Here is a 26,390-nt window from a genome sequence, read left to right on the forward strand (position 1 = left end):
CACTGGTTTATTTTCCCGTGTGCTCATGAGACAATTACAATATGTTGCTGTTGACCAAAGAACCACTGAGCATTGTGTGATCTGAAGCTTATACAGAAAAGACCTGTGTTCACTGTGAGTCAGTTTCCCACAGATTTTAGATGATAGAAGAGTTGACACAGCAACAGGTAACACTCAAGGGACCGTCGGCAGCCAGGTGCACCCGATAAGATGTTCAGCTTGCAGGGAAAAGGGAGGGACCAACAGGCCCAGGGCTCCGTGACTCAGTTCACTACCGCAGGACTTTTGCAACATGAGCGTGAGAAAGTCATTCAGGCGTACAGTGTCTCAAAAACCTACACTCTGTCTGCCTCACATCAGTACACTTGTTTTGGAACTCTGTCAGTGGCATTGTGCAGGGGAATGACTCAGGTGTGTAGTTCACAACAATGAGACGTGTTAGTGCTGTGTTTGACAGAGGAAACCTTGTTGTGCGTGAGGGGTATTTAGGATTAGAGCAGGTTTACGTGCATGTACAGACCAGCCCTGCTGGACCATGTGCAGACCAGCCCCGGCTGCTCCCTGCTGCCAAATTCAAAGTGTGGTTTCACTGATGTCTCTGCATGCCACTTACTCATGATGAGATCTCAATTTTACTACACACTGAACAAAACATTACTGACAAAAATCTGGATGATGAAAAAAAAAAGAAAATTGTGCAGCAGTATATATATATATATATATATATATGAAAATTTGTTTTCAGTTATCTTTATATATATGTATATATATATATATATATATATAGTATATATATATATATATATATATGAAAATTTGTTTTCAGTTATCTTTATATATATGTATATATATATATATGTATGTATGTGTATATATGTGTATATATGTGTGTATATATATATATATATATATATATATATATATATATATACATATATACATATATACATAAAGATAACTGAAAACACAAGAACACCATAACTCATGTGTGTCTACAAGCTGCTGGTCATGATGTCATACAGTCTGCAGACGTTATAATTTGCCACTGCGCGCTCAAGTGCAGGCTTGGGGAGAAGTGAAACCATCGCTGCGCCTCTGTCTCGTGTCCAGCTGAGAATCTGGGTATGTCTTGCCTATCAAATTCACGATCTTGTGGCCAGACGCCGGCGACGCCCCGCAGATGCAGGCGGCAAGCCGGCGAGAGGAGAGCCTTCCTCGGTCGCCTGCGCGCCACGTGTCGCGGTCTCCGCAGCAGCTGGAGGTGTGCGAGCCGAGCAGAGCGGAGCAGAGCCGAGCCCACAGCTCCGTAAACCAACAAACGTAAAATAATACATTTGTGACGCACGTGTGGACTTCCTTTTCCTATTACACCTCTTCTCAAAGTTGCCTTAATTATCACTGACTGTTTGTGTTGTTGTTGTTTTCCCCCCTTTATCCTCTTTCAAGTAAACTTCGGTCACATCACAGAAACAAAAAGGACGCAACCAGTAAACGTCATTTCCCTCGTGAAATTAATAACCTACTCGTTTGTCGATAAGAGAAGTGAATGATTATCATGTGACCATATCACCTCAAGGACTCTTGAAACTTTGAATGCACGACTCAACTTGGGCACACGTATCAGAGACAAGCTCCCTGTTTGTGACACAGCGTGGAGCTACTGTGGATAAACGTACAGGACGCGCTATTACGGCTCATATGTCTTTCTCTTTTGTTTTACTGCTCGTCTGCTCTTACGTCCGTCCAACTGCAATAAAGATAAGGAAATGAAATTATGACCTGAAATCTAAAAAAGCCTTGAACACTGTGGGGCGACGATAGGAGGGGAGGAGGAGGAGGAGGAGGAGAAGGAGGTGGACTCATCGGTCAGATCGTGTGAGCTCTCCGCGCTCAGAAATATCTCTGCTCTGGCTCACATTCCGATAAGGGAGCCCGATCCAGCTCCCTCTGTAGGCGTGGTTTTCCCAGGCTTTTAAAACAGCAGCTGCTATTTACCTTCCCCTCTAATGTAAACCACCACCGCCGCCACATACCCTCCCCTCCCCTCCTCTCCCTCACCGCCTCCCTCCTGGGCTCGGCGGCCCCCCGGCAGCCCGACAGCCAAACCTCCAACCACCGCGCTCATAAAACATCCTGGCACGTGCTCCACATTCACAACACCGACAGATGATTAAATGCCAACATTTGCACCACATAGTTACAAACTGTGCTGGTAAATGACATGGAGACGTGGAGTGTGCGCTGTTTTAAACTTCATTTCCTTCTCTAAAGGGTGTAGAATAAACCAGAGTTCATCTTTATAATCCCGTATAGGAATATAAAAACGGTGCTTTTGATGGTTCGGATATGTCTTTTCCTTAACTTTTAATTCCACAAAGTTCAATATAACGTGTTTACTGCGGGATTTCGATGTAAAGACAACAAACCTAGTGCCCTCCTTGTGCCTCCGTGGCACATGACTGAAACTCTGACGATCAGATTATCAACCACTTCCTAATACTGGTGTGTACAAACCTGTTTCTCTGTTATTTACTTTAAATGTCCTGCCCTTTGTGGCTGTGTTTTCAGGTGTTAGTTGTGGACATTAAAGTTAGGTGGGGATAATGTTGTCATTGTTGTTGTTGTAAATGTGATTGTTGTAAATGTAGCAGTCATTCATCTTTCATGTTCTGTGCACTTATCACTTGTCGGGCACATGAAACAGAGTCCCCGAGCCCGCTCTTGGTGGCGCTGCCCAGTCAGCGGCTCCACTGTTAATATGTAAACGCTACGATGATTGAAGACTGAAGGCAGTTTCCCCGACTGTGCCCTGAACCCGGGCCGCGCGCCATTGGCCGCCAGCTTCAGCAGCCAAACAACCAATGGGAGGGCGCCGACCACGAGCCGTCCTCCCTCGGGCCGCGTGTCTCTCGCCCTGATTGGTGGAAAGTTACTGTGGGAAAGAAAGTTTGGGAAGTTTCACACGAGCCGTTCGCGTGCAGTGAGAGATATAAATACAAGCCACACGCGGAGCAGCCCATCAGAGAGTCTCTGCCTCCGCTCCTGTTATCTGCACCGCCGCTCGCCGCGCTGACGGATTCTAACTTGACACACAAGCTCAGGATTTTTTTTTCATTGCTCTGTGGGAGAGGGGAGCTCATATCACTCCGTGCTCTTCTCTTCTTCTCAAGTGGACCGTAATTTTGCTGTGTTTTTGTGGGATATTTCCATAAAAAAGATCAGAAGATGCCTGCCGATATTATGGAAAAGACCTCGTCCTCCCCGGTCGCTGCAACCCCGGCAAGCATGAACACAACCCCCGATAAACCCAAGACAGCCTCGGAGCACAGAAAGGTTGGTATTACACTCTAATAAGACAAAACATTTTTGTGCTGGAATGGAATGGATTTGCACTTTTACGCACAGAGCCAGGACAACATTTAACAGTTCCTTTCATTTCTCTTTTATTTGTAGTCATCCAAGCCTATTATGGAAAAAAGGAGAAGAGCCAGAATCAACGAGAGTCTGGGTCAGCTCAAGACACTCATCCTGGATGCGCTGAAAAAAGATGTAAGCATTCACTCATCATCTCGAGTCTTTATTTCATTTTGAACCTGCAATTTGCCAAACGGCGAGATAGTGAGCGCGTTATCCTAAACGTGTGTGTGTGTTCCGTCTCCTCAGAGCTCCAGACACTCCAAACTAGAGAAGGCAGACATCCTGGAGATGACGGTGAAGCATCTGCGGAACCTTCAGAGAGCTCAGATGACCGGTGAGTCGCACACTCCGCTCCATAATTGTGTTAATGGCTGTGCGTGTTGTACACAAACCGGCTCCATGACCCAGTTCTGCAGCCGGATCAGCTGTTATTTCATTTTAAGTGGTGTTGTATTGAATATCCAAACTAAATTCGCTTCCCTCTGTGTTTTTTTCCCTCCAGCTGCTCTGAACACAGATCCCACAGTCTTGGGAAAATATCGTGCCGGTTTCAGCGAGTGCATGAACGAAGTCACACGGTTCTTATCCACCTGCGAAGGCGTCAACACTGAGGTCAGGACGCGGTTGCTCGGTCACCTGGCCAACTGCATGACCCAGATCAACGCCATGAACTATCCCAGTCAGCATCAGCACCAGCACCAGCTGCCCTCCACCGCGGGGCCCGCACACCCGTCCTTCGGCCAGTCAGTGGTTCAGATCCCCAACTCGTCCCCGCAGGTCCTGCCAATGAACGCGGTGTCCTGTAAAGGAGGCTCGTCGCCTGCGAGTTTACCCTCAGACGCCACCAAAGTGTACGGTGGCTTCCAGATCGTGCCTGCCACAGACGGACAGTTCGCTTTCCTCATACCCAATGCGGCGTTCGCGCCAAATGGCCCCGTAATCCCCGTGTACGCCAACAACGCCGGCACGCCGGTGCCAGTGCCGGCTGCGGTGTCTCCCGGAGCCCCGTCAGGCAACACAGACTCAGTGTGGAGACCGTGGTGAAAAGTGGGAAATGACCACAATAGACTTCAAAGTGACACTTAATAGTTCTCTCTATTTGTTTAATGTTAGTAAAGTTGTTTTGGATCTTGTTTTTTTCTTGTAAAATGAAAAGAGTATGCACTATATTTGTACAGCTAACAAGGGAGTAAAGTTCATATTGAAATGAGATTTGTATTGTGGAAGTCCGTTCACTGCATTTTTATATAATTGAGTTGTCTTTTTTTACTCTGTGATGCCAAAGATATGTCCAATGCTCTTACGCTGTTCTTCGTTTTGGAAGACAAATAAATTTGTAAAGCTATAAACTATCTGTTTCTGGTGTTGTGAATTCCTGCCTGTTGATTTAGTGAAGTGGGGACTTCAGCTGCGTCATAGTTGTGTGCGTAAAACCAAAACTTCATACACTAGCGGAGTTCTACAAGAAACCTTGAATGTGCCATTTAGGGTTTAATTTCTAATGACTTCAGGCTGCATGTGTGCGCAATATAATTGATATAAAATGCACCTTTATTAACAACTAACTGCTTTATGTCAAACGTATATCGCTCTGCAAAATAAGTGGGATGAGGATTCATTGTTTCAGGATTCATCTTTCCCTCTGTGAACGCTCATGCACTGCAAAATCTGTCTGCCTTTGTAATTAATCACTCACGGAAGCCGGTGTAGATGTGCTGTTAATGTTTCTCAGCCTGACACTTCAGCATTGTCACCTTTCCTGGTGGAAACTCTGGGGCCTGACAGAGGTCACTCGCGCCATCTAGCAGCGGCAAGTTGCATTGCATTCTGATTGTTTTTGTTTGTCACATCAATGCGTGGAGCCTGAGCTGCTGCTGAGTGGATGTGCATCATAAAAAAAACTTGTTATGTAATGTGATCATTGATATGAAAAGCCTGTGATTATTACACCATGACAACGCTTTTGAAGTTGAACCAGTGAGTGAATTTTCCAGCATTTGATCAACACGCAAGTAATAAAAATCAGACTTTTGTCATATGTCATCCTATTTTGACATAAGTGGCCATTAATCCCCCCTCCAAAGAAAATCTCTCCCACACACTAAAAACAGCCAAAGAATAATTTGAAGTGATCAAACCCCTAAAAGAAATTGTCATCATAAGGATTTCCGCTGTTAAGTCAGTTTTCACAGTGCCAGCAGCATTTATGTCCACACAGTTTGGAGCAGAGAGAAGCAGAGAGGAGCCTCGGGCTGCGGCTTTAATCAGAGCTGAAGGAGTTCCTTGATGCCAGGGGGCTGACAGCAGACGGACATGTTAAACACTTCACCATGGAGCCATGTGGTAGCGCTCTGCTCTGCCCAGGTGTGTGTGCCCCCTCCAGCTATCCGAGTGTGGCCCTTCTTTGAAGGAGGGTGGGTGCATGTGGGGAGGGGGTGCAGGTGTTTGCAATTATCAGTGTGCTAAGAGGCACAAAGTGTGGATAAGTGCCATCATTTTGAATTTCCATCACACCTTTTTTACGGGGGGCCATGTGTCCCTGTGTGATTAAAGCCATGTGCATGCTCATGTCTGTGCGTGCACATGTCTCGTGTGTGTTTTTGCGGAGGGTGCTGGGTGAGGACATGCCCAGCCAAAGGGCACAATGGGTGAGGTAGTGATGAGTTAAGTGTGTGTCGAGGGGGTTGTCCAATGAAAAACCTACCACACGGGAACAGTCGGCCTCCTGTGAGCCAGAGCTTCACCACACTAACACACAGTTTCTCACACACACACACACATGGAGAATGTTCCCACAACATTCCAGCTGTGCTCGGACCAGTGTCGAGCTTCCTGCCCTTAGCCCCGGGGCCACAGCTGGACGTGGGACGTCTGTTAGGCACGTGGTGTGACCCGGACAACACCCAGCTGCTGAGCGCCCTCCACCCCGCCTCGCCATGTTTCCCCCCTTTTCCGCCTTTTCCTCCCTTCCTCTATTTGCACTCACTAACATCTTCAGCGGTCTCTTCGCCTCTGGAGAACAGCTTTATGAGCCTCTCCAATTACCCAGTGCTGTGGCCGAGCTGCCGGAGTGACCGCACACATGTCACAACACGACCAGGGGGTTAGCTGCCATGCGTGTCCATTAACTTTTCCCACACTCCGCGTGCATGCAGGGAGCGAGAGGAGGGAAAAAAAAGCCCCTCTGCTTCCTCCTTGGCTCCCTAAGTGCTACCATATGGTCCACTCTCCCTCACTCTCTCATGGTTCTTCTGTCTCTCTCTCCCTCTCTCTCCCTCTCTCTCTCTCCCGGGCCTGTCACTATGGGCCTGTCTTTGATTGCAGCCCAGACAAGCGAGAGCTTTATGATTTAAGCCCAGGGCTTGCTGTACCAAGCCCTGGACTCATTTTGAAGCCAAACTCCTCTCCTTCCCCTTCTCTCCCCCAAACCCTTGCACCCTCCCTCCCCTCCCGCCCTCCTCCTGCAGTTGCAGGGGAAGGCTGTTTTCTGGCAGGAAATGAATAGCTCCCAGATGAGCGCAGGAACCTGAGAGGTCGTGAGAAAGCGGCGAACCCCCCTCCGCAGGCCCGGCCTGCTGCCAGCCGCCAGGGGAATGTGGGAGAGCGCCTCTCTGACACACGCATCAACCCCTTTGCCCTCCACCACACCGCCTGACTGACTGACTGACTGCCTGCCTCTGTGCTGGGCCCTGAGCCTGGAAATAGACTGATAGACAGGGCAAACGTCACAGAGCCAGGCAGCACAGCTCGCCAGCCAGCCAGAAAATCAGGCAGGCAGTAAAAGGAAAATTTGTGGGAGGGTAGAGAGAAGTGTTAGATCTGTGTGGGCGGAAGTGGATGAGTATATATATATATATATATGTATATATATATATATATATATATATATATATATATATATATATATATACATACATATATATACATATATATATATATATATATATAGAGGGAGAGAGAGAGAGAGACTGGATCCTGACCCAAGTGCACAATACAATGGAAAGTTAAATGTGTAATTTAACTTTTCATAAGACTCGTGTGACCTTGATTGGTTGCACTTGTGGTACTAATACTGTGCATACACTCGCTATCATGCTTTCCTCCCTCTGCTCCAGAGGTTTACACTGTATTCCAAAGTAAACACTCACTCAGACAGGTGTTCCTTGTCCAGAGCAAAGGGATTTCCCCCCGCCCCACTGCCGGATCCGTGTGCCGAACCAACATATATTCCTCATGAGGTTGCCACTGTTATGGTTGGACGTGGTCAGAAGTTTAGCCACAGCTGTCCAGGCATATTTTAGGATCCTTTTTAATCATTGTTCTTCGTCAGTCTGACACGTTGAGCTCAACATTTTCCAACAATTTTTGGCTTGTGACACCTTAAAGTGAAGCACTGTGTACCTCTGTCTCTCAACACTCTGCTACAGTGCGTCTGTCGCTGCTCGTATAAAGAGTAAAAGAGTTGTGAGTCGAGACACAAAAATGTGTGTGTTTCTGTCTTGCGTTGCATTGTTTCTGTGGTATTAAGACTTGGTATGATTTATGACATACAGGCCCTGTAGTTTATCCTCCACATGAGGGTCGCGGGGGTCTGACATAGGGCGAAAAGCGCGGTACGCCCTGGACAGGTCGCCAGCCCACTGTGTGCATTCGTATGTAAAATTGCAGAGTTGCGTTGAACGGAAGATATTTGAAGTGAGTTCAATGTTAAAATTCAGTGTTGAAGATTTATGATTGTCACTGGTCCTGGTGCTAAAATCCAGAGTCACATGAAGCTAATAAAGAGCAGTGTACTGCTTGGCTCACATTTGTCATGTACCCATAAAAGCTACTGTAGTCACGGGAGGAGAAGAGAGCCTGAAAAGATGCGCCGTTACTTTGAAAAGGACATCCACATCTCATGGACCCAATCTCCACTGCACTGTTATTAATGTATTACTCATCAGACAAGTTCTGTCCTCTCTCAGAAGCATTCTCAGTGACTCAGTGCCCATCTGACGCTACACGGCATACCCCCCTTATGCTTCCATCTCCCAGTCTGTCTCTCTCACAGTTTCTTTGTGTCTCTCTCATTTTCTCACACTCACACACACACACACACACACAGTTTGTGCAGAGCTCCTATGGTAACCTGTGGGCTCAGTAAACAGGACAAGCTGTCTACATACAAATCCCAGCAGTGTGCGTGCCCACTTTCCTTGGCTCACCCTCCATAGCAAACAAAAACCCCACGAGAGGCTCCCACCACCGGCCTATTCAAATGTCATCCACCTTGTTTGAAGTCGCAGACTGCTGTGTAAATCCATGGTGTTTCTCACCAGCCCAGTGTCTCACACATACTCAAAAACAAGAACTCCAGCAAATGTGGCCCAGTGATGCTGGATGATTGTTTCTTTTATAGTCAGCAGCCTTTAGAAAGTCTTTTTCATCGCCATCATCCATCCTCCTCCTCCCAGTTTTGGTTTGTAAACACGTTGTTGATGGGTTTTGGTGGATGGTTTCAGGCAATGATGACTTGAGGAGAGCGGGATATGGCAGCCATACGAAGCTGTCAGTTACAAAGTTGGCACGTTCGCCAATTGTGGGCATTGACAGTGATGACCCCATCACACTGCCCCTTTGTGTGACCTGTCCTCCAAGTTCTCTGCATCCCAAGGCCAATTGAGTGGGAGGGTTTCCCTCCTCAGCAACCATCACAACAAACAAATAGACCAGGCAAACAAGTTCCCACCACACCAGCATCCAAACAACTGCCAACCGTGACAGTTTGGTCGGGTTTTGAAATCACACAAAGAAGTTCTTCATGAAGCACTTCATTTTCGTCCTTCAAAGCCTAGTTTCCCAACCTTGGGGGTCAGGGCCCCAGAGAAACAAACCAATCAAAAGAAAAAAGGTTATACGACATAATAATAATGACACAAACAATTTGAAATGTAAAAAACAACAACATAATTGTCGCTGATATTATGATACAATGTTTTTATCGGCATTAGTAGTTAGTTGCTGTATATTGCATAATACCCAGGCATTCTTAAAGGAACAAAACTGTCAAACAAACATGCAGCTCATGCTTTAGAAGGAGAGAGAGGGAGAGAGAGAGAGAGAGGTTACAGCAGGTAACTGGTCATGTTTTCAGTGTGAGCGTGTTTGCAGGATCACAACTGCTACTTTCACACTACATCATTATTTTGGCTGAGATCAATTAATGCCCCCCAGGGAGACTTATGAAGTGCAGCAGGAAAGCAAAACACACCATTGACACGCTCAACATACACGCTGGTGATATGATCTACGAGCTCTGCCCTCGCGTGGCTGCTTTTATTTTCCTGCTTTTAACAGCTCCTCTGTGGAGGCTCAGGGCTCAGAGAGACCTTTTCTTTGTTTTCCTACCATTGAGTACATGAAACAGTTGTTCAGCTCCTGGGATGGAGTTGGATAGTTTGACTTAAGTCAATTGTTTATTGTTGTTGTGAAGTCATGATGATAGTGTTAATGGTGCAGAGGAGAGAAACTGATGGATGAGTTGCTGGTAAATTATTTACTCCAAAATGCAAACCAGTGGAGAAAACACTGTTGTATTTTAGTGTGTGTGTGTCTGTCATGTGACTCTGCTGTCCCACTCTTTGTTGTGTCCAGCATGGCTCCTAGCAGCATCTTAGCCACTCCCACAAGAACATACTAACCCTGCTCTGAAAGCTCAGAGATGTGGTCGTCATTGACCAAGAGGGAGCAGAGAATCCACGGTCGTGTGCCATGTTGGTATCAGGTTGGTCGGATATGCAGGTAGTTGGTCTTCAGTCTTTAAACTTCAAAATGAACCTGATCTATCCACTGCGGCTCAATGACCATTCGCCTCTTAGTTTGTTGCCTGGAAACAAGTTTAGACACCTTTCTCTGACTTTTCCCCACTGTAGTTTCTCAGTGATGTCTGGACCTTTGATGTCAGCTTGAAGCACAAATGAGCCAGAGGGATCAACTCCTCAAGGACCTTCAGGATGCACTTACTTCCTGATATAGATGTTGACAACAGTTCTTTAACTACGAAAACGTTTGATTTGATGGCGCATACAAGCTGCTTAATTGTCATGGTAATCAATGAATCCGCTGTGGTGGCGTACGGCACGACATTGAGTCATCTGCTGGTTGGTTTTATTTGGGCTTCAGTTTGGTCACTGTTTCTTCCTCTTACATTTTCGGCACGTCACCGCTGAGATACATTGCATCACGTCGATGTTCAGAGACATGAAATAGCATTATCCCACCACCCTCTGCTCAGTCCACGCAAAAGCGGCCGAAACTGTGACGTGGACCACGAGTTAATCCTCTTTCCCTTTTTGGATCCAGTGGCGGGAGCCACAGAGGAGCTGGCCCCAGAGATATGACCACAGGAGCACACAAAGCAAGCGCCGGGTGCAGTGCGTGTGTGTGTGCGTGTGTGTAATTGTGCACAATAAATAGTCGGTGTGAGAATGTGTGATGGTTTGTGTGTCTGCCTTCCAAACACACTGACAAAGCCTCAGTGTGGGTTTATATGAGATTGTCTTTGTGTGAATGTGTGCGTGCGTGCGTGCGTGTGTGGTCTGGGTATCGCTCATGTTGTGGGGACGTAAATCTGTTTATGCAGTCACTTTATAGGGACGTGTCTTCCTTTTGGGGACAAAAAGCACGTCCACATAATGTGCAGTATATCATGGCATCGTGGCATGAAAATATAATGTCAAGTTAGAATTTAGTGAAGGTTAGCGTTCGTGTGTGTGCGTGTCTGTGTGTATTGTACCTCCTACCTCATCTGTCTGTGTGTAACTTCACCTTTGTAGAATACAGTCTGACGCTCCTGTTTGCATCATGAATGAGGCTAAATGTGGGTGTATATACTGACAAGCTCGTTGAGGACTCGTACACCCCGGTTTCTCTGGGAAATATTTCCAATGTGATTATCCCCGCAGCTGTGATGCAGCCATGTGGTGTGGGCACAGGAACTGAGACCTTGCTATTGTGTTGTGTGGTTAAGTATTTATGAGTTCACTTTGTGTTGAGGCTAAGGTAAAGAGCGGCATCTGAATAAAGAAGACGATAACTTTACACTGTAGAACAGCTTTCCTGTAGGACGTAGTATAATATTTCATTTGTCCCCCGTCATAATCAAACATTTAGTGTTGGCTATGTTCAATCATGGTGGACATGATAGAGTGTGGTTTTGTTAGGGTTACGGGTTCTTATTCAGAGGAATTATAAAGCAGGTGACTTCATGATTCAGTTAAATTCAATGGGCAGATCGAGCATTTGTCGACAAACAAGTCAACTAAGTTTTGAGAAGTTGTAAAAAGGAGTCAGAATAAAGAAAAACACACGGGCAGTATTTACATAAGGTGAACATTAGTTGATGTATAAGCATGATCACTGCAATCTACAGAAGTGGAATAAAACAGACCATGTGCTGGCAGTATATTCAAAGGTGCAAATTGCAATGTGGATCACACATGACTGACAAAAATGCATAAAAGTCAAACTGTGACTGTGAAGAAATCCAACTCACTGTATTTTGGTATACATAGCCATTTCTTTGGAATTGGATTTGGGTAGGAAAAGGATTAATCTGCATGTTTAGTGACAGGAAAGTTGTTTACATGAACAGGCTGTGTGCATCACGCACAGTTGCACAGACACTTCTGAGAAACTGTATTTCTACAAGCATTTGACAGCTCTGTAGTTAGGGCTGCTGATTGGCTTCTGCTCCTTCCAAGCCTCAGAACTGCTTCATTACCAGCAGGAAGAGATGGTTAACTACACACCAGATCTTTTTTTCCCCCCCAGCTGCATGTGTCCCATGCTTAAATGGTCCCTTATGGTCTGCTGCTTTTTTCGGAGTATCCATATTGTCCATGGACGGGAGCAAAATCTTGCAGCAATCACAATCACTGTCTCTGTGAACAGTGAGTGGTGGAGCCGTCATACACTTGTGGATTCAGATAATTTACATGATCCACTAATCTAAAGCTGGCTTGTTCACTTCCTCCTTAACTTGGCCAATAGGCATTAGTGTGATGAGCGTGTGGCAACAGTGGCTGACAGGAGCTGATGATGTGTGCTGAAGATGAGCACACACACACACACACACACACACTGCTGATTTTCCCACGTGCTTCCAAAAGAGTGAGCCACAAGTTGTTGGGTGCCCTCTCCTTCCCCGGAGTGTTGGCTGCGTGCTTCCTTCCACAGACGATATCAGCGTAATTGACAGTGACTGGAAATATGCAGCATCATTGAGCCCCAACCCGTGTGACTAACAGGGTTATGGCCTCCCCCCTTTGAGACCGACCCCTCCTCTGAAGCCATCAGTGATATTCAATTTGTGTTAAAGCTCCCTTTGAGGGGCCCCCAGGGGCCCGATTTGATTAACATATTTTATGGTGAGCCCTTGCATGTAGCTGGGAGTGCTGCGGGCTCTGTATTAATAATAGTCAGAGCCCATTATGGTTGACTATGTGATGACATTGACAGTGAGGCCTGACAGTGGTTTATGAACGCCTCTGTCTGCATTGAATCCCAAACAGTCATAGATGTGACTGGCCGTCAATGGGATGGAGATTCCCCGTTCCTGTGAGGCCTCTGTGTGAATGTGCAGTCTCACTGACGGCCCGGCCATGCCGGCTTGAGGCTAATAAGAAGTGAGTCATGTAAGCAAGTCACAATGCTGCAGTGGCTTGATTTTTTTTTTTATCTATGGTTCCCTCCATCACTTATCAGGGGAATGAACCGCATTGCAAATAAATGGAAGGTAGACAATGGGCGCAGTTTGAAGCGCACTTTTCCCACAGTCCAATCCTGTCATGGAAGTGGACGCACACTGACGCGGGGACAAAGCGGCAGACAGACGCGCACTCAAACTCGACTTCCGAGATTGTCTACAGTAAGGACATTCCTGCGCAACCGCACGCCTCAATCATTGTCTCCTGCAGCCATGCAGCAAACAAAAGAGGCGTCCTCTCTGCCTCCTCTGCCTCAATGCAGCAGCGTAATAAAAAAGTAACCATGTTACCCCATAAACCAGACTCTTCTCCCCTCAGTTTTTACAGCTGGTTGATGGAATCTATATGTATGAGGAGCTCTTTTTACTGTCTCCTGTTAAAACCCCCAAAGTCCTTCAATAAATGCTTCCATGGCACAGTTTATTTCAATGGGCTGACACAAAGGAGAATCCCCTGTAAATGAATGCTTTTGTTGAAAAAAAAAATAATAATACTACTCATAATATCATTCAGCGTCTGGTGATAGTCATGCTGAAACTGCACCAACTATAGAAACCTGCAAGATAACCATTTTCTCTGTGCTTTGATTTCCCGCACACTATAAGCAGCCTTTGAAAGCAGACGGCATACGTTGTCATTTATGGGGCAGCAAGGGAGAAATTGGCAAAAGCTTAAGTTTCGCCCTGGGCCTGTAATGGTTTAAAGGAATGTAAAGCCCATCACAAAGGCAACTATGAGGAGAAACAGAGAACAGGTGGTCATCGCTGTGTCCGCCAGCCTCAGCCCTCAGACATGAAATCAAGCGAGGGGTTTAGATTTCAGTGATAAAGACCCTGAGGTTTGTTTGCTCTTTATGTCTGCAAAGATGTGTGAAAAGATGCTGGACCTCTAACCTCCCCCTAAGTTGCCCCCAGCCTCGGAGCTTGGAAGAAGAGGTTAAGAATTTCAGTGCGCAGGAAATCATCCGTCGGCACTCGTTTTGGAAGGACAGATTGGATATGTGGGTGGAGGACAAGGCCTTGACCTTCTTAGTATCTGTAGTGTTGCTGGAGATGTAAAGGCTGTGCTGCGCCAGAGACGAATAAACAGTCGAGCCCTGTGGCAAGTAATTAACTAACAGGCAGGCATGCAATATGAAAAACGAAGAATCAACATCAGTTTTCCAGAACCAAACAGAAACAAAAAAGGAAATAATGGAATGAGATTTATTTTAGAATATACTGACAATTTATAGATGAGAATCCCTCTAAAAATGATTTAGTCAAGTCAGCTTTATTTCTAAAACATGCAAATGAATGTTCTTTACAATAAAAACCAAAAGCTTCTTTTTAAAAATCGATTCATTTGCAGCAGATCTTTGGTCGTCAGAGAACAGGACCATAATAACCGAGTGCACTTTCACTTGATTTGTTTTGAGACTGAATTTTTATTACACACGACTCACAAGCTATACTAATCAGGGCTTTTTAAACAAACAGTAATACTTTAAAATCGATCCTGTACTGTACCGGCAGCCAGTGAAGTTTTTTAAGTACCGGTGTGATGTTGTTTTATCGTCTCGGTCAGAACTCTGGCTGCAGGATATTGACCGAGCTGAAGTCTATTATTGAGGCTAATAACTGCTTGCACAGGAACCACTTTGACAGCTCACAGTTGGAAAATCACAGGGGTAAATATTCAGATTAATGATGGCTGAGTGCCATTTAGCTTTCTCACTCTCGTACATGGTTTCCTGTCTCACTGTCCTGAACTGAACTAAGCCATTGCTCACTTTAGTTTTTTGTGCTAAATTCAACAAAACGGGAGCTGAATGCTGAAATGATTAAACCTGAATACCTGCACATACAGGTTGAGGGGCCAGGGGGCCATACAGCGTTTGACTGTGCACGTGTTTGAATGTCCTTGTGTGTGTGTGTGTAACCATGTGTGTATTTCTCTTATCTCCTCCCATCTGTGCATGTGCGTGTGTGTGTGTGTGTGTTGGGGTTGTAACCATAGGAGCATGATGACAGATGAGCAGAGGCTGGGTGATCATTGGGCAGGCATGCCTTCAGGTTTGTGATAAAGGTGAGGTGGGGTGCAGGGGATGTGTGGAGGCATAGGAGGATTTTATGGCAGTGGATGGTGTGTGTTTGTGTCTCTGTGTGTGTGTTTGTGTGTAGAAGACTTTCTGCTTGGGTGAGCTTGAAGAATGCCCATGATCCTGGCAGGGAAACAGGGAACTCCTTGCATCCCATGTTCGGCTCACTGCTGCTCACTTCCTTCATTACTTTTAGGAACTATTTCAAAAAAATAAATTCATTCACAATCCTCTTACTGTTTTTTTAATCTAGCACTCTGTGTGTGTGTGTGTGTGTGTGTGTCTCTGTAGTGTGGGAGCTGTCAGTGGCATTTGCTGTGACACACACTCCGAGCCCTGACAGCCGGCAGGTCCCTGAGCTTTAAAGGGCAGCAGCTAATTAGCCATAATGGCTTCCATTTTGTCCCGGCCTGGCGTCATGCCTTTGATGCTGTGATTGTGAGTGCCCGAGGGGAATACTAGACAATTTTCTACGTCTGATTTCTTTGAGCGGGGGTTGGGCTGGGTGTGATAACAATGATGTCAGGGCAAAAAATAGACCATGTTGGTATTTTCCCACAGAGTGATATGGATGGACATGTCTGTGTAGCCTTGCGGGTACGGAAATGACTGCTCACACGGGGTTTGTTTGTTTTTCTTTGTTGTTTGTCGAGGACTTAGGTGTGTGATTGTGTGCGAGTGGAAATTAGATGTGGTCGCTCAAAATGGTTTATACAGGATTTCAACACGTATTATGTGAGATTTGGGTCTATGGAAAATAAACAAATGGCTTTCTGGAATTGTGGACAAACACTGTATGTATGAGGAAGAGGATAACGATGCCTGTAGTGCATCACTTTGAAATACAAATCATTGTCAAATGAGTTCAGACAATTTGATTAGGTCTATCAGACCTGACTGAGGCAGTGTTTGTGTGTATTTAGCAGCGGTGCCCATCAAAATGCAGAAGGACCGTATTTCTCGATCAGCAGAATTGACTTCTTTTCAGTCATACTCCAACATGTTTTCAGCATTCTCGCTTTATGAGCACACTGTTGCTGTTATTATTGTTGTTCAAACAATTGCCTTCGGGATAATAAAAGCATTCTGATTCTGATTCTGATTATCTCTGTCTGTCTTGACATAAAACAAATAGTTTCCTGTGTTCTCCTCAGCACAAGAATGTTGCAGGATGACTCAAGCTACACAGAGAAACACAGAAGGAGTCATGTGGAGCTGATGGGAGGAGGCCAGGTGCAAACTTTGGTTGAAGCCGGGATCCGCGCTGGCAATCTTCTTGCTGTAAGGCAACAGTGTCAGCCCACAATATTATTATCTCCAACAAAAAAAATCACCAAAAGTTGCACACACTGCAGCTTTAGCAAACTTTCTGTGCGAAGGTTTCTGTACAACCTCCTCTTCAGCCCGAAACTGTCCCTTGCATTCGTCCTTGTCTCCTCTGTCCCCCGTGGATCAGGTTGACTGGTGAACTATAGAGGCAGAACCCTTTGAACCTCCTCAACACACACAAAGAAAACAAAAAGACAAACATACATAAACACAAGAATACACACACCGCTGAGCCAGTAATGGGGCTTGAAGCTCACCGCAGCGCTCTCCCTTGGAGAGAGCAAGAGGGGGAGATGAAGGGAACAAGGGAGGAAGAGGTGGGGTGCATCAGGTTCCCCCCAAGGCATCTCTGAAATAGGTTTATCTCTGCCGTGGAGGTGTCTCTTTGTGTCACCACGCCTTGTGCTGAAGCGGGAGAGGATGCAGGCGGCCAAGGTGGAGAGCAGACAAGAGCAGGCGGAGGGTGAGAGCACAAGAAAGACAGAGGATGGAGGGGGAGGTGAGGCTTCAGTGGGATGGGACCACCTGCGTCGCCTTTTTTGCTGGGAGATTATGTGGGCAGACAAAGCAGTGCTGGAAGGAGGGCAGGGGCACCGGGGGAGCGCACTGTCAGGAGAGTGAGCAGCGTGGAAAGTGGAGGTGGCATTTTGTGCCAGGGCCTTCGCCACATACTATACCACACCCTCTCATGACTGCCCCCTGCAGGCCTCCACATGTTTTTTAACTGGTCTCATATAGAGGTCAGCATCTCAAAATTGGAATAACGCGGTTATTTCCTTTCACCCCAACCATTTCACCCTGAGATAATTGTATTGATTTAAAACATTATAATGTAACCCAAACTGGCCTAGACACTCAGACCAGTCCATTACACAGAAAAAGAGCAAACAGTAATAGCAATTAATTAATTAATTAAAGAAAAAGGCAAAATCCAGGCCTGTGCATTTTGAGACTGACAAGGAGACTGAGTTCAGGCTCCACCAGCTCAAAGAATTTAATATTTTAAAATGCATGGATGGCACTATTCTATCAACTAACCGCCAGCTATTGTGGTTTTAGTCTCTACAAATGTAGCTCAACTTAATTGTGCATGGAAAGGTACGAGTGTCAGACATGGATGCAGTTAGAGTTCGGATTATTGATGCCCCATGTCTGGCCATTGCTCATGAAGAAACTGCTTTTCATCTGAAAATTTTAGAGGATTTTAACTAATGTGATACCAACAAACCCATAAACCTTGTCAATATATTTGTCTGCTTTTTATGAGTAGAGTTAAAATGTAAGGAGCTGTCAGTAATCATAGAATTCAAATCAACCATATTTGATGATCCGGATAATAAGGGACGCGCCCATATGCTACTCAATATTGCTATTGGTCTGTTAGTGGCCAAAATCAATGGACTGGATATCGGAAAAAGAAAAAGTAAAATACAATGTGATCCGTGAACCCTGCATATGACGTAAATGCTTGACTAAACACAGGCAGCATGGTGTAATGAGATATCCACCACCATCATGGGACACGGACATGAGTGAGAGCTGTGCGGGCAGATTTTCAAGAGTTTAACAGAGGTAAAAGACTGTATTGGATATGTAGTGATTTTTGTAGGAATCTTCTGTTGCATGTATTTCAGTAGTTGTATATACTTCTTCAGCAAAGTGAGCAATCAGCCATGAATGAATGCAGTAGACATTCTCTTAAAAAGATTTAATCATACTGAAAAAAAGTCATCAGGTTCTTCATATGGTTTGGATCTGAATGTGCTGTTGAGTTTTTTTGTCCTTGCTGTAGTTAGAACGTTATGTGAGTTATTGGCATCACATTTGTCAAGACTTGCTGTCGGCTGTTTGCAGGGATATTTAGAGAGCAACACATTTCAATATGTGTGTTTTCATATTTGTGTGTGAATGGATAAACTTGGCACAAGAGGTGCAGAGCTTCTGCATGTGCAGATTTCCTGCAGGGTTCATTCCTCTCCGTATTTTCGTTTTCAACACCCGCTACCACTCTTCTCTTGTCCTCATGTTTTCAGTGATCAGAGCAGCGCAGCATGTTTAAGAATGCAATTTTAGTACAACGTTACGTTTTGGCTCTTTTAATGACAGAATCCCAGCCAGTTGGATGCTCATATTGCATACTCACCAAAACCCAGAATCAGATGTCACTTTTGCTCCCATTTTACCAGGTAGCTTTCATTTAAACTGCCTAAAATAGAATCTTGAAATACTTTAAGCACCAAAGACTTGAGCTGATGTTGGCTTTTGTCTCCTGCATGCAATAGATATTATTAGAGGTGGGTCAAAATATTGATTTTGTGATATATCGTCTCCCTTCCTCATGCGATACGATAATCGATACACCAGGGCAAATATTGGTATTTTAATTAATATAATAATAAACAGTCCCTGACAGTTTCACTTGCCGGGCACCACTACATTGTCTCCTCACGGTGGCGCTGCTCAAATTAATGAGGGAAACTTTATGCACTTTGTTCCCTATGTTGTGAATAAATAGAGAAATCCTTTTCACGGACGCTATATGATTGTCTTGCAATACATTGATTATCACAGAATTGTTGTATCGTGATATTATTGGTATCTGCTTTTGTCTGTTACTTTCTCACCAATTCCGGTGATTTAGAAATCATCGTCATCTCAATGTGACATAAAAACAAGGAAATTGCATTGTCATCAAACCATTCAAGAGGAGTCTTTCCCACTGATTTTGTCAAATGTGTTTCTTAGACATTTTCCTCATAGAACTGCAATTCATCTATGACTGTGCTCAGTGAAGCTGATATATTGTGGTTAAAATAGCGTGGGCCCTTTGAGCCACAGTCTCAGAGTGGATGTAACCATCAATGATTGGTCAGTCCCCATTGTTTCAGCCACTGTCATTTGTCAAGATTAATATCTGTCTCTGGTTAATTATTCCAGGTCTGGGCATTGGTCTATAGCTGAACCCCAGCTAACCCTCAACCCTTCCATCAACGTATAATGACTTCATTTGGACTTCCCCTTTCACTGCAGCCAGTTCTTGAGTCTAATAATTGCTGCGATCCCTTTGTCTTTTTGCTGATGCGGGCTATTAGCAGAGCAACCTGAGCATCTTGGGCCAGGTCTGGGCCATGCCATGTGTGATGGAGCTGTTCTGTAAACGTCTCCCCCATGTCTTGTTGTCCTCCTTTTCCCTTTCTAAAGGTCTCTGAGGAAGCTGCAGACCTCAGCAGATTCTCAGCCAGAGGTTAAGAGGGGAACAGAAGGAGAGGAGAACAGAGGAGGACCGACCACAGAGGCAACCTGTGCTTCTCAAGTTGTGGCTGAATGGATGTTTTAAGGTATTCATAGTGGCTCTCTCTCTTACCCACTCTCTATTCTTCAAAGTGCCGGCGGAGTCCTGGCTTGGCGTGGGTCTAAGCTTGCTTCTTTCCCAGCAAGAGCTCTGTGGGTGACACTGACGTACTAATCATAACATGTTGGCAGCAGCTTTGTGCCGAGTGTTGGGGGAACTGAGGACTGGCATTCTGCTGCTCACAATCCCCTTTGTGGTGCCACAGCCAGCATTAAAACCAGTCGCAACAGGGTTCACCCCAAATATCTATCCCTCTCCCTCTGTGGTGCTGTGGCTGCGAATGTGATATGTATGGATATAGTGTGAATGATATAAGCTACAAAAAACGGCTTTCTTTTTTGTATACTATATAATGTGTGTGTTCAGACCTGCCAGGGGACTGCAGAGGTGCATTTCCCTTAACTGTCAGTTGAATTAGTTAACAAACAAAAAATAAATGATAAAAGTTATTTGATTGTCGACAACAAATAATGGGAAACGTGTATTTTTCTCACTTTTAATTTACATAAGTACATTTGCACGAACATAAATTATGTGAGCCTGGAAAAGGCCACATGTTTTGCCCAGTTGTTGATTCAGGCTGCAGAGGAAATCCCTCTCTGATGACACAGATGTTTGTGGGATACACAGATATTATCTCACTAGCCTGGTGAAACGTTTCCTTTTTGGCAATCAACAAGGTTTACATCCAGAGGACAGAGTTTGTCCCAAAATATGTTTTTTATTATTACATTCTGTAAGAATGTAGCATCATGGCTTTCAGTCGCGGCGCGATGACCCAGCGAAGTTGCAGCTCCGAGGCCACTACAATTAGCTTTGAGGCTAATGTTGACTTCTTCTCCGGCTAATTGCATTTGTGCTTTTGTTTGACGTGTGCCCTCTGCTGGTGTAGGTCATAACTACACTGTATGCAAGGTCTAGAGCCTTGGGTCTCAAACTATGGTACATGTACCACCGGTGGTACAGGTGGCTTCATCTGGTGGTACTTGGAGGAAAATCAGAAATACTGTTCTGCTGTATATACCAGGGTATGTGCTCGCAGTGGAGCTGAGGAGTGTGTAGAAAATGAATGAGATGAGATGATGAGAGTGTGAATTATCTTATTGGAAATAAATCTGCCTCGTGAAAAGTCACGTTGGTGATAATGGTTTTACTTGGAGAGCTCAGTATTTTCTAAGGTGGTACTTTCTCAGGAACCTTAATGGCAATGAGTTGACCAACGGTTAATCATTAACACCCCTTCTCTAAGCTATAATCTGTCACAGTGCATGAAATGGTGACATTTATGATTTAACTGTACATTGACTCTTTTAAATGAATTAGATCATTAAATAAATAGTTGAGTTGTTGGGACTTGACTTTCCTCAAGAACAGTCAAACATTGTAAACCAGACAGCAAACTCTTCTCAGTCCATTTTACTTGTGAATGTGCGCTCATTATAAACAGTTATGGGGTTTGGTACGTGTTTGTGTCAAGAGCATATAGACTCCATGACTGTTGGTGGTGAGCCTCAATAGTACACACACATACTGTAAATGTGTGTGTGTGGTCATATGCTTGTGCTATAGGCTCTGAGACCACATTCACATTTATGGCAAATGGGGAGAACTTAAAAGAAAGTTTTTAATGAAAGTGCACAGTATACACACTTCATTGTTTACCTGCATTAGCAGCTGAGTAATAATCTAATGATCATTTCCAATCATCTTCCCCTTATAATATCACTTTAATGATGTCACAGCGCAGCTTTTATTCTGTACACAAAGTTCTCCACACTTCACACTTTTCACCAAGCGACTGGTGAAACTCTTGAGAAGAGTCTTGTTCTCCACCCCCGCCGTCTTTATTCTTCTACAAAGACTCACAGAGATGCTGGGGGGAAATATCAGGTAAAAAAAAATAAAGGAAAAGCCAATGATGACATTATTACATTTTAGTCAAACTATGTTTTCACACAGTTCACTGAACCATGATTCACATTTATGGCAATATGTCCTCTTTACATAAACAGGCTATACATCATAAAACACATCAGATCAATATGCAAAGATTATCTTTTTAAAGGGAGTTTAAATGGAGGGAAAAAAAGAGACATTTAGTTTTTCACAAGGGAAGTTTTTATTGCAAGACTCCTGTGTTGGATTGCATTATGTTGCATGATGCTGTTATTGTGTTAAATCGTTTTATCAATAATGATCATTATGAAATGATTCAGTGTATTTAGGTTTAGAGTGTGTACCATATACGTATATCACAAAATGCTTGTTCATGTGTGATGATGATGATGATGAAACACTCGATAAGACCTTTACTACCTGCCATAAGTCACAGAGAGTTTAAGATAAGATAAGATAAGATAGTCCTTTATTTGTCCCGCAGTGGGGAAATGTACATTGTTACAGCAGCAAGACAGTAAATATAAAGATAATAAATAATAAACATGCATTACCAAAAAAGAAAATTGCAATATGAAAAAATATATATAAGTATTAATAAAAATATTAACACTTAAAAAAAATTGGTAGAATTTACATTATAGACAGTTATAGCAGAACAGTATGGACTTGATATTTACAGCATAAATAGTATGTTGCAATTGTGTACAGTATATACAGTATTGCACGTATAGAAGGAAGGAGTTTTGTAATCAGACAGTTAAAGTTCACACATAGAAACCAATAAAAGAGGAATTGTACACTGAAATGCAGTGAACTTAAAGATCTACTATGAAACATTTAGGGGAACTTATTGGAACAAAACAAATGGACTACCCATAAATAAGTTTGTATTTGTGTAGAATCACTTTAACATAAAAAAGGTTTCATTTTATAGCTAAAATATGCTTCTTATTTGTACTTTAGGAAAGGAGGGGTTTTTTGTTTTGTTTTTTAAACAAACAAATAAACAAACCAGATACCGCAGCCACTCTATGTATCAAAATAAAATAGTGTATTTTAGTTTAAAATACTTAACCCAAGTAGAAGTGGTTGAGTATGAGGTTGGCATGAAACCAGCATAGCAGCCCATGGATGAGTGGAAGGGAATTGGGATTGTTCAGGAAGGTTATTGGTTCGAATCCCAAGCCATCGTTGACCGCTTTGTGCTTCACATGAGGGTCGCAGTGCATGAGGACATTCAACCATCATCTCAATCAAATAAAAAAATGACAAAATAATCATTTTGTGTTTGAAATATACATGTATCAGAAATACTGCCCATCCCCGGATATAAGTCAGTTGTCTTTGTAACGTGTCCTGCTTTTTGAAACACGCGTGCAGTTGCCGTGCCCCCATGAAATTGACAGAGTTTGTGATCATAATGATGATCCTCAGGGTGAGACCACATTCCTCTCACCAGCACGCTCCCTCTCTCTCTCTCTCTCTCTCTCTCTCCCTCTCTCTCTAACATCTCCACCATGCAGACCCCCAGCCGTCATGTAATAAATGTTCAGAGCCATAATCAATTTGAAATGCTTGGGGAGCATCTTTTTGGATCCAGGCTGTAAAAAAGGGGGGAAGAGAGAGAGAAAAGGATGAGGCAGAACACAGACGACAAAAAGGGCCTGAATGTGGCAAGAGAGGCGAAGAAGAGGGAACGGGGGGTCCATTAGAGAAAAGACTTCCCATGGCGTAAATAGTATTCATGGATGACAGAGTGGTCATGGAGGATAGACGAGGGTCTTCTTCTCTGTGGAGTTTGAGTTGACTCATTCTCCGCCTGGCTTTTCTTCCTGACGCAGCCCGCCAAGAGGTCCCTTTGTGCCTGAACAGCAGGTAGCGATGGAGTGGCAGGTCAACTCTCAGGCCAACGCAAGTGTCCCCGTCTCCCACTGACCCCTGCTGGGTATTTCTCTGTGCAGGATGCAGGAAAGAGAGTGCAATATTTGTGACGCAGGAAAGAGCTATTCTTAACAACAAATTGAAGTCCTTTACAAAGTCAACTATTCCTATACAACTTTGGCTACTACTCTACCTTTGAGTCTTATCTCTATTGTTCTGATGCTCTCGCTTTTTCTTTTTTATTTTGTATGGATTGCCTGGAAGCCACTGATGCAGAAAGACAAAAGCTCTGATTACATTTGAATTGTTTTTTTTGTTTTTTTTAAAGAACTCACAACAGAAGAGGAAAGCCATATTTTTATAACCCTGGCTCCCACTACGTGTCTTTTAACCACATATTGTAGGTTTTTTCTAATGGAGGATGCCTTTATCTCAGAATGTTTTCTTTCTCTCCCCATGGTAACTGAAGCGGTTTTCCCAGTGGGTGGCTCACTCGGCCACGGGCCTGCAGAATGGAGTTGCCCACATAGCACGCAGCCTAATCGAATAACCACCCCAGCATGGCGCCCAGCGTGAGTGTCGTCCCCAGAGGGGAGCTTGACCGGAGGCTGCAGGTACCTTTCATTGCCGCCTAGCAGGCTGGCTCCTTTTCCCAGTGTCCCGCTGCTAGAAATTTGTCAGCCCCCTCTGGGTTTCTTTCTAGGAGTGTCAGCTGTGGGGCCCCTGATGGGAGATTTGTTGATATGATAACTCGATTAGACTACAGGATGGATGACATGGTGGCACAGTCCGCAGCACACAGGGAGGTGCTGACTGCTCTCCTTAACCTCTCCACAGGAGCCAGGCACTCAATACCTGCCCTCAGCCAACAAGGCTCACTGCCCAGGATGGTGAAAAGGAGGTCGGGTCCTGTTTAGATGTGAGGGGATGATGCAGCCTGATATCTCACCCCTTTAGCATCAGGACTTTGGCAGGACTTTTATTCCATCAGTGGCTGGAATGTCACTTAATAGTGCCACATGTGCAGGGAAGGCATCTGAAACATCTTAAGTGTCTCGCGCTGTGTTGTCCATTTGAAAAGCCTAAGCAGATACGGACAGCTCTTCAATTAAAGTTCTGTTAGGTGTATTATGTGAGCAGTTACAGTTGTAATGGTCTGTCATGTGAGAGAGGCCTCAGTGGTTTCATTACACATGGAATGTAAAAGTAATTAGCTGTGAAAACATTATTTAAAATCTGTCATTCATAATTACACAGGGGTCTTGTGATAAATTTGACACCGTTCTATTGTGCTATCAACTGCCGTTCAGCTGCGTTTCACAGTAGAAGTCAGATGGTATGACGTTCCCCAGGGTTTTAGTGGGAATTGCAGGGGCCAGACAAATTTTCCTCATAGGTTTTCACCACGGTGAGGACACAAACACTTTCACATACACAATACCTTCTCTGTATCTCCTCCAGGTTATTTGCTACATGGTGCACTGGGGCCACTCAAGTCAATTAAGTTCACATCTCCACTTTGGCCAAACAAGGGATTGTGGTGATATGAGGAGCGCTAAAGACCAACAGGAGCCTCCCCTTCCCAGCCCAGGCATTGAGGAGCAGCAAAAAGGACACCAAACAAAGGGCGGCCCCTCTGTGTCTCAATGACTCCTCTCTTTGTTGCCTTCTTGGGCCCCATAAAGGAAGAGGGACGCTCTTGTTTGCCCAGGAGGTGGTTTAATGGCTCCAGATAGAACAATGCTGCCACATTCAAGCCATCCAGAGGGGCTCATTATATGGGGCCAGACCAAAGCGCAGGGTCCATGGACGTTCCCACTGGACCGTTGGGTGAATGGTGGCGATGGGCGGGTCAGGCCAGGGAGGGCATACAGGGGGGAGAAAGGAGACCATTGAGGTGACAAGCAGGTTCCATCTGCCCCCAGTGCCTCCTCACCTTGCATCAAGACAGCTAGGGGCCTCACCGTGCACAAAGGGCAAATTTAGTGTGTCGGGGTGGCTTAAATCGCACACTTAAGAAGAAACCATTGAGAGAAATATCAACACTGTAGACCACGGAATGGTGCATTCAGCCTCGCCTGCCCCCTTCTCATTGACAGAGTTCCTTTTCCTTTCAGTCCTTTTCTCCTTTTGGCTCCATTGAAGTCCCACTACTCTCATCTCCCAAACTCTTCAGTCCAGGCCTTTTTTCCCATACCTTGCAAAGGGGCGGATGACAAGAATTAAGTTAGTTCTGGCCCGACCCAAAGGTTTTGTCCTCACTGAGCTGTGGCAGGTAAATGTGGCCATGATGAGATGGATCATCAATCACAGCCAATCTTCTCTGGTGATCTGACATGCACACCAAAGACCCTGGAGGTCAGCAGAAGTCAGTAATACACGGCCAAACAGTAATTCAGGGGTTTATAAGATTGTTGCTGTTGGTTGTAAAAGTGTAGCACTCTATAATAGTGGTAGGCTGCTCTTTATGTTGATCCGCCCAAACTTGACCTTGACTATACAGCTCTCAGTCAGTTAGAATAGAATAGTGTTAAAGTACAATTTGTGTTTGATGTAGAACTGTGCTTAATTAAGAATTTAAAGACTGCTTGTACTGAAATGCAGAACTTTGCATTAGTTCCTCCAAACTAAGCGTCACAGACAAACACCTTTTAAACCACAAGACAGATTTTCTTTGGTTTTC

General features: G+C 44.6%; 1 protein-coding gene across 1 annotated transcript; it reads left to right on the forward strand.

Annotated features, from left to right (window-relative positions):
* Positions 1 to 3,000: 3,000 nt before the first annotated feature.
* On the forward strand, positions 3,001 to 4,766 carry her6 (hairy-related 6). The gene is made up of 4 exons (XM_044043340.1): positions 3,001 to 3,333; positions 3,454 to 3,549; positions 3,664 to 3,751; positions 3,920 to 4,766. The coding sequence occupies exons 1-4, from the start codon at positions 3,226 to 3,228 to the stop codon at positions 4,459 to 4,461; spliced, it is 834 nt and encodes a 277-aa protein (XP_043899275.1). The 5' UTR covers positions 3,001 to 3,225; the 3' UTR covers positions 4,462 to 4,766.
* Positions 4,767 to 26,390: the final 21,624 nt, after the last annotated feature.

This window comes from Solea senegalensis, linkage group LG14 (genome assembly GCF_019176455.1).
Source record: "Solea senegalensis isolate Sse05_10M linkage group LG14, IFAPA_SoseM_1, whole genome shotgun sequence".
NCBI classification, from domain to species: Eukaryota; Metazoa; Chordata; class Actinopteri; order Pleuronectiformes; family Soleidae; genus Solea; species Solea senegalensis.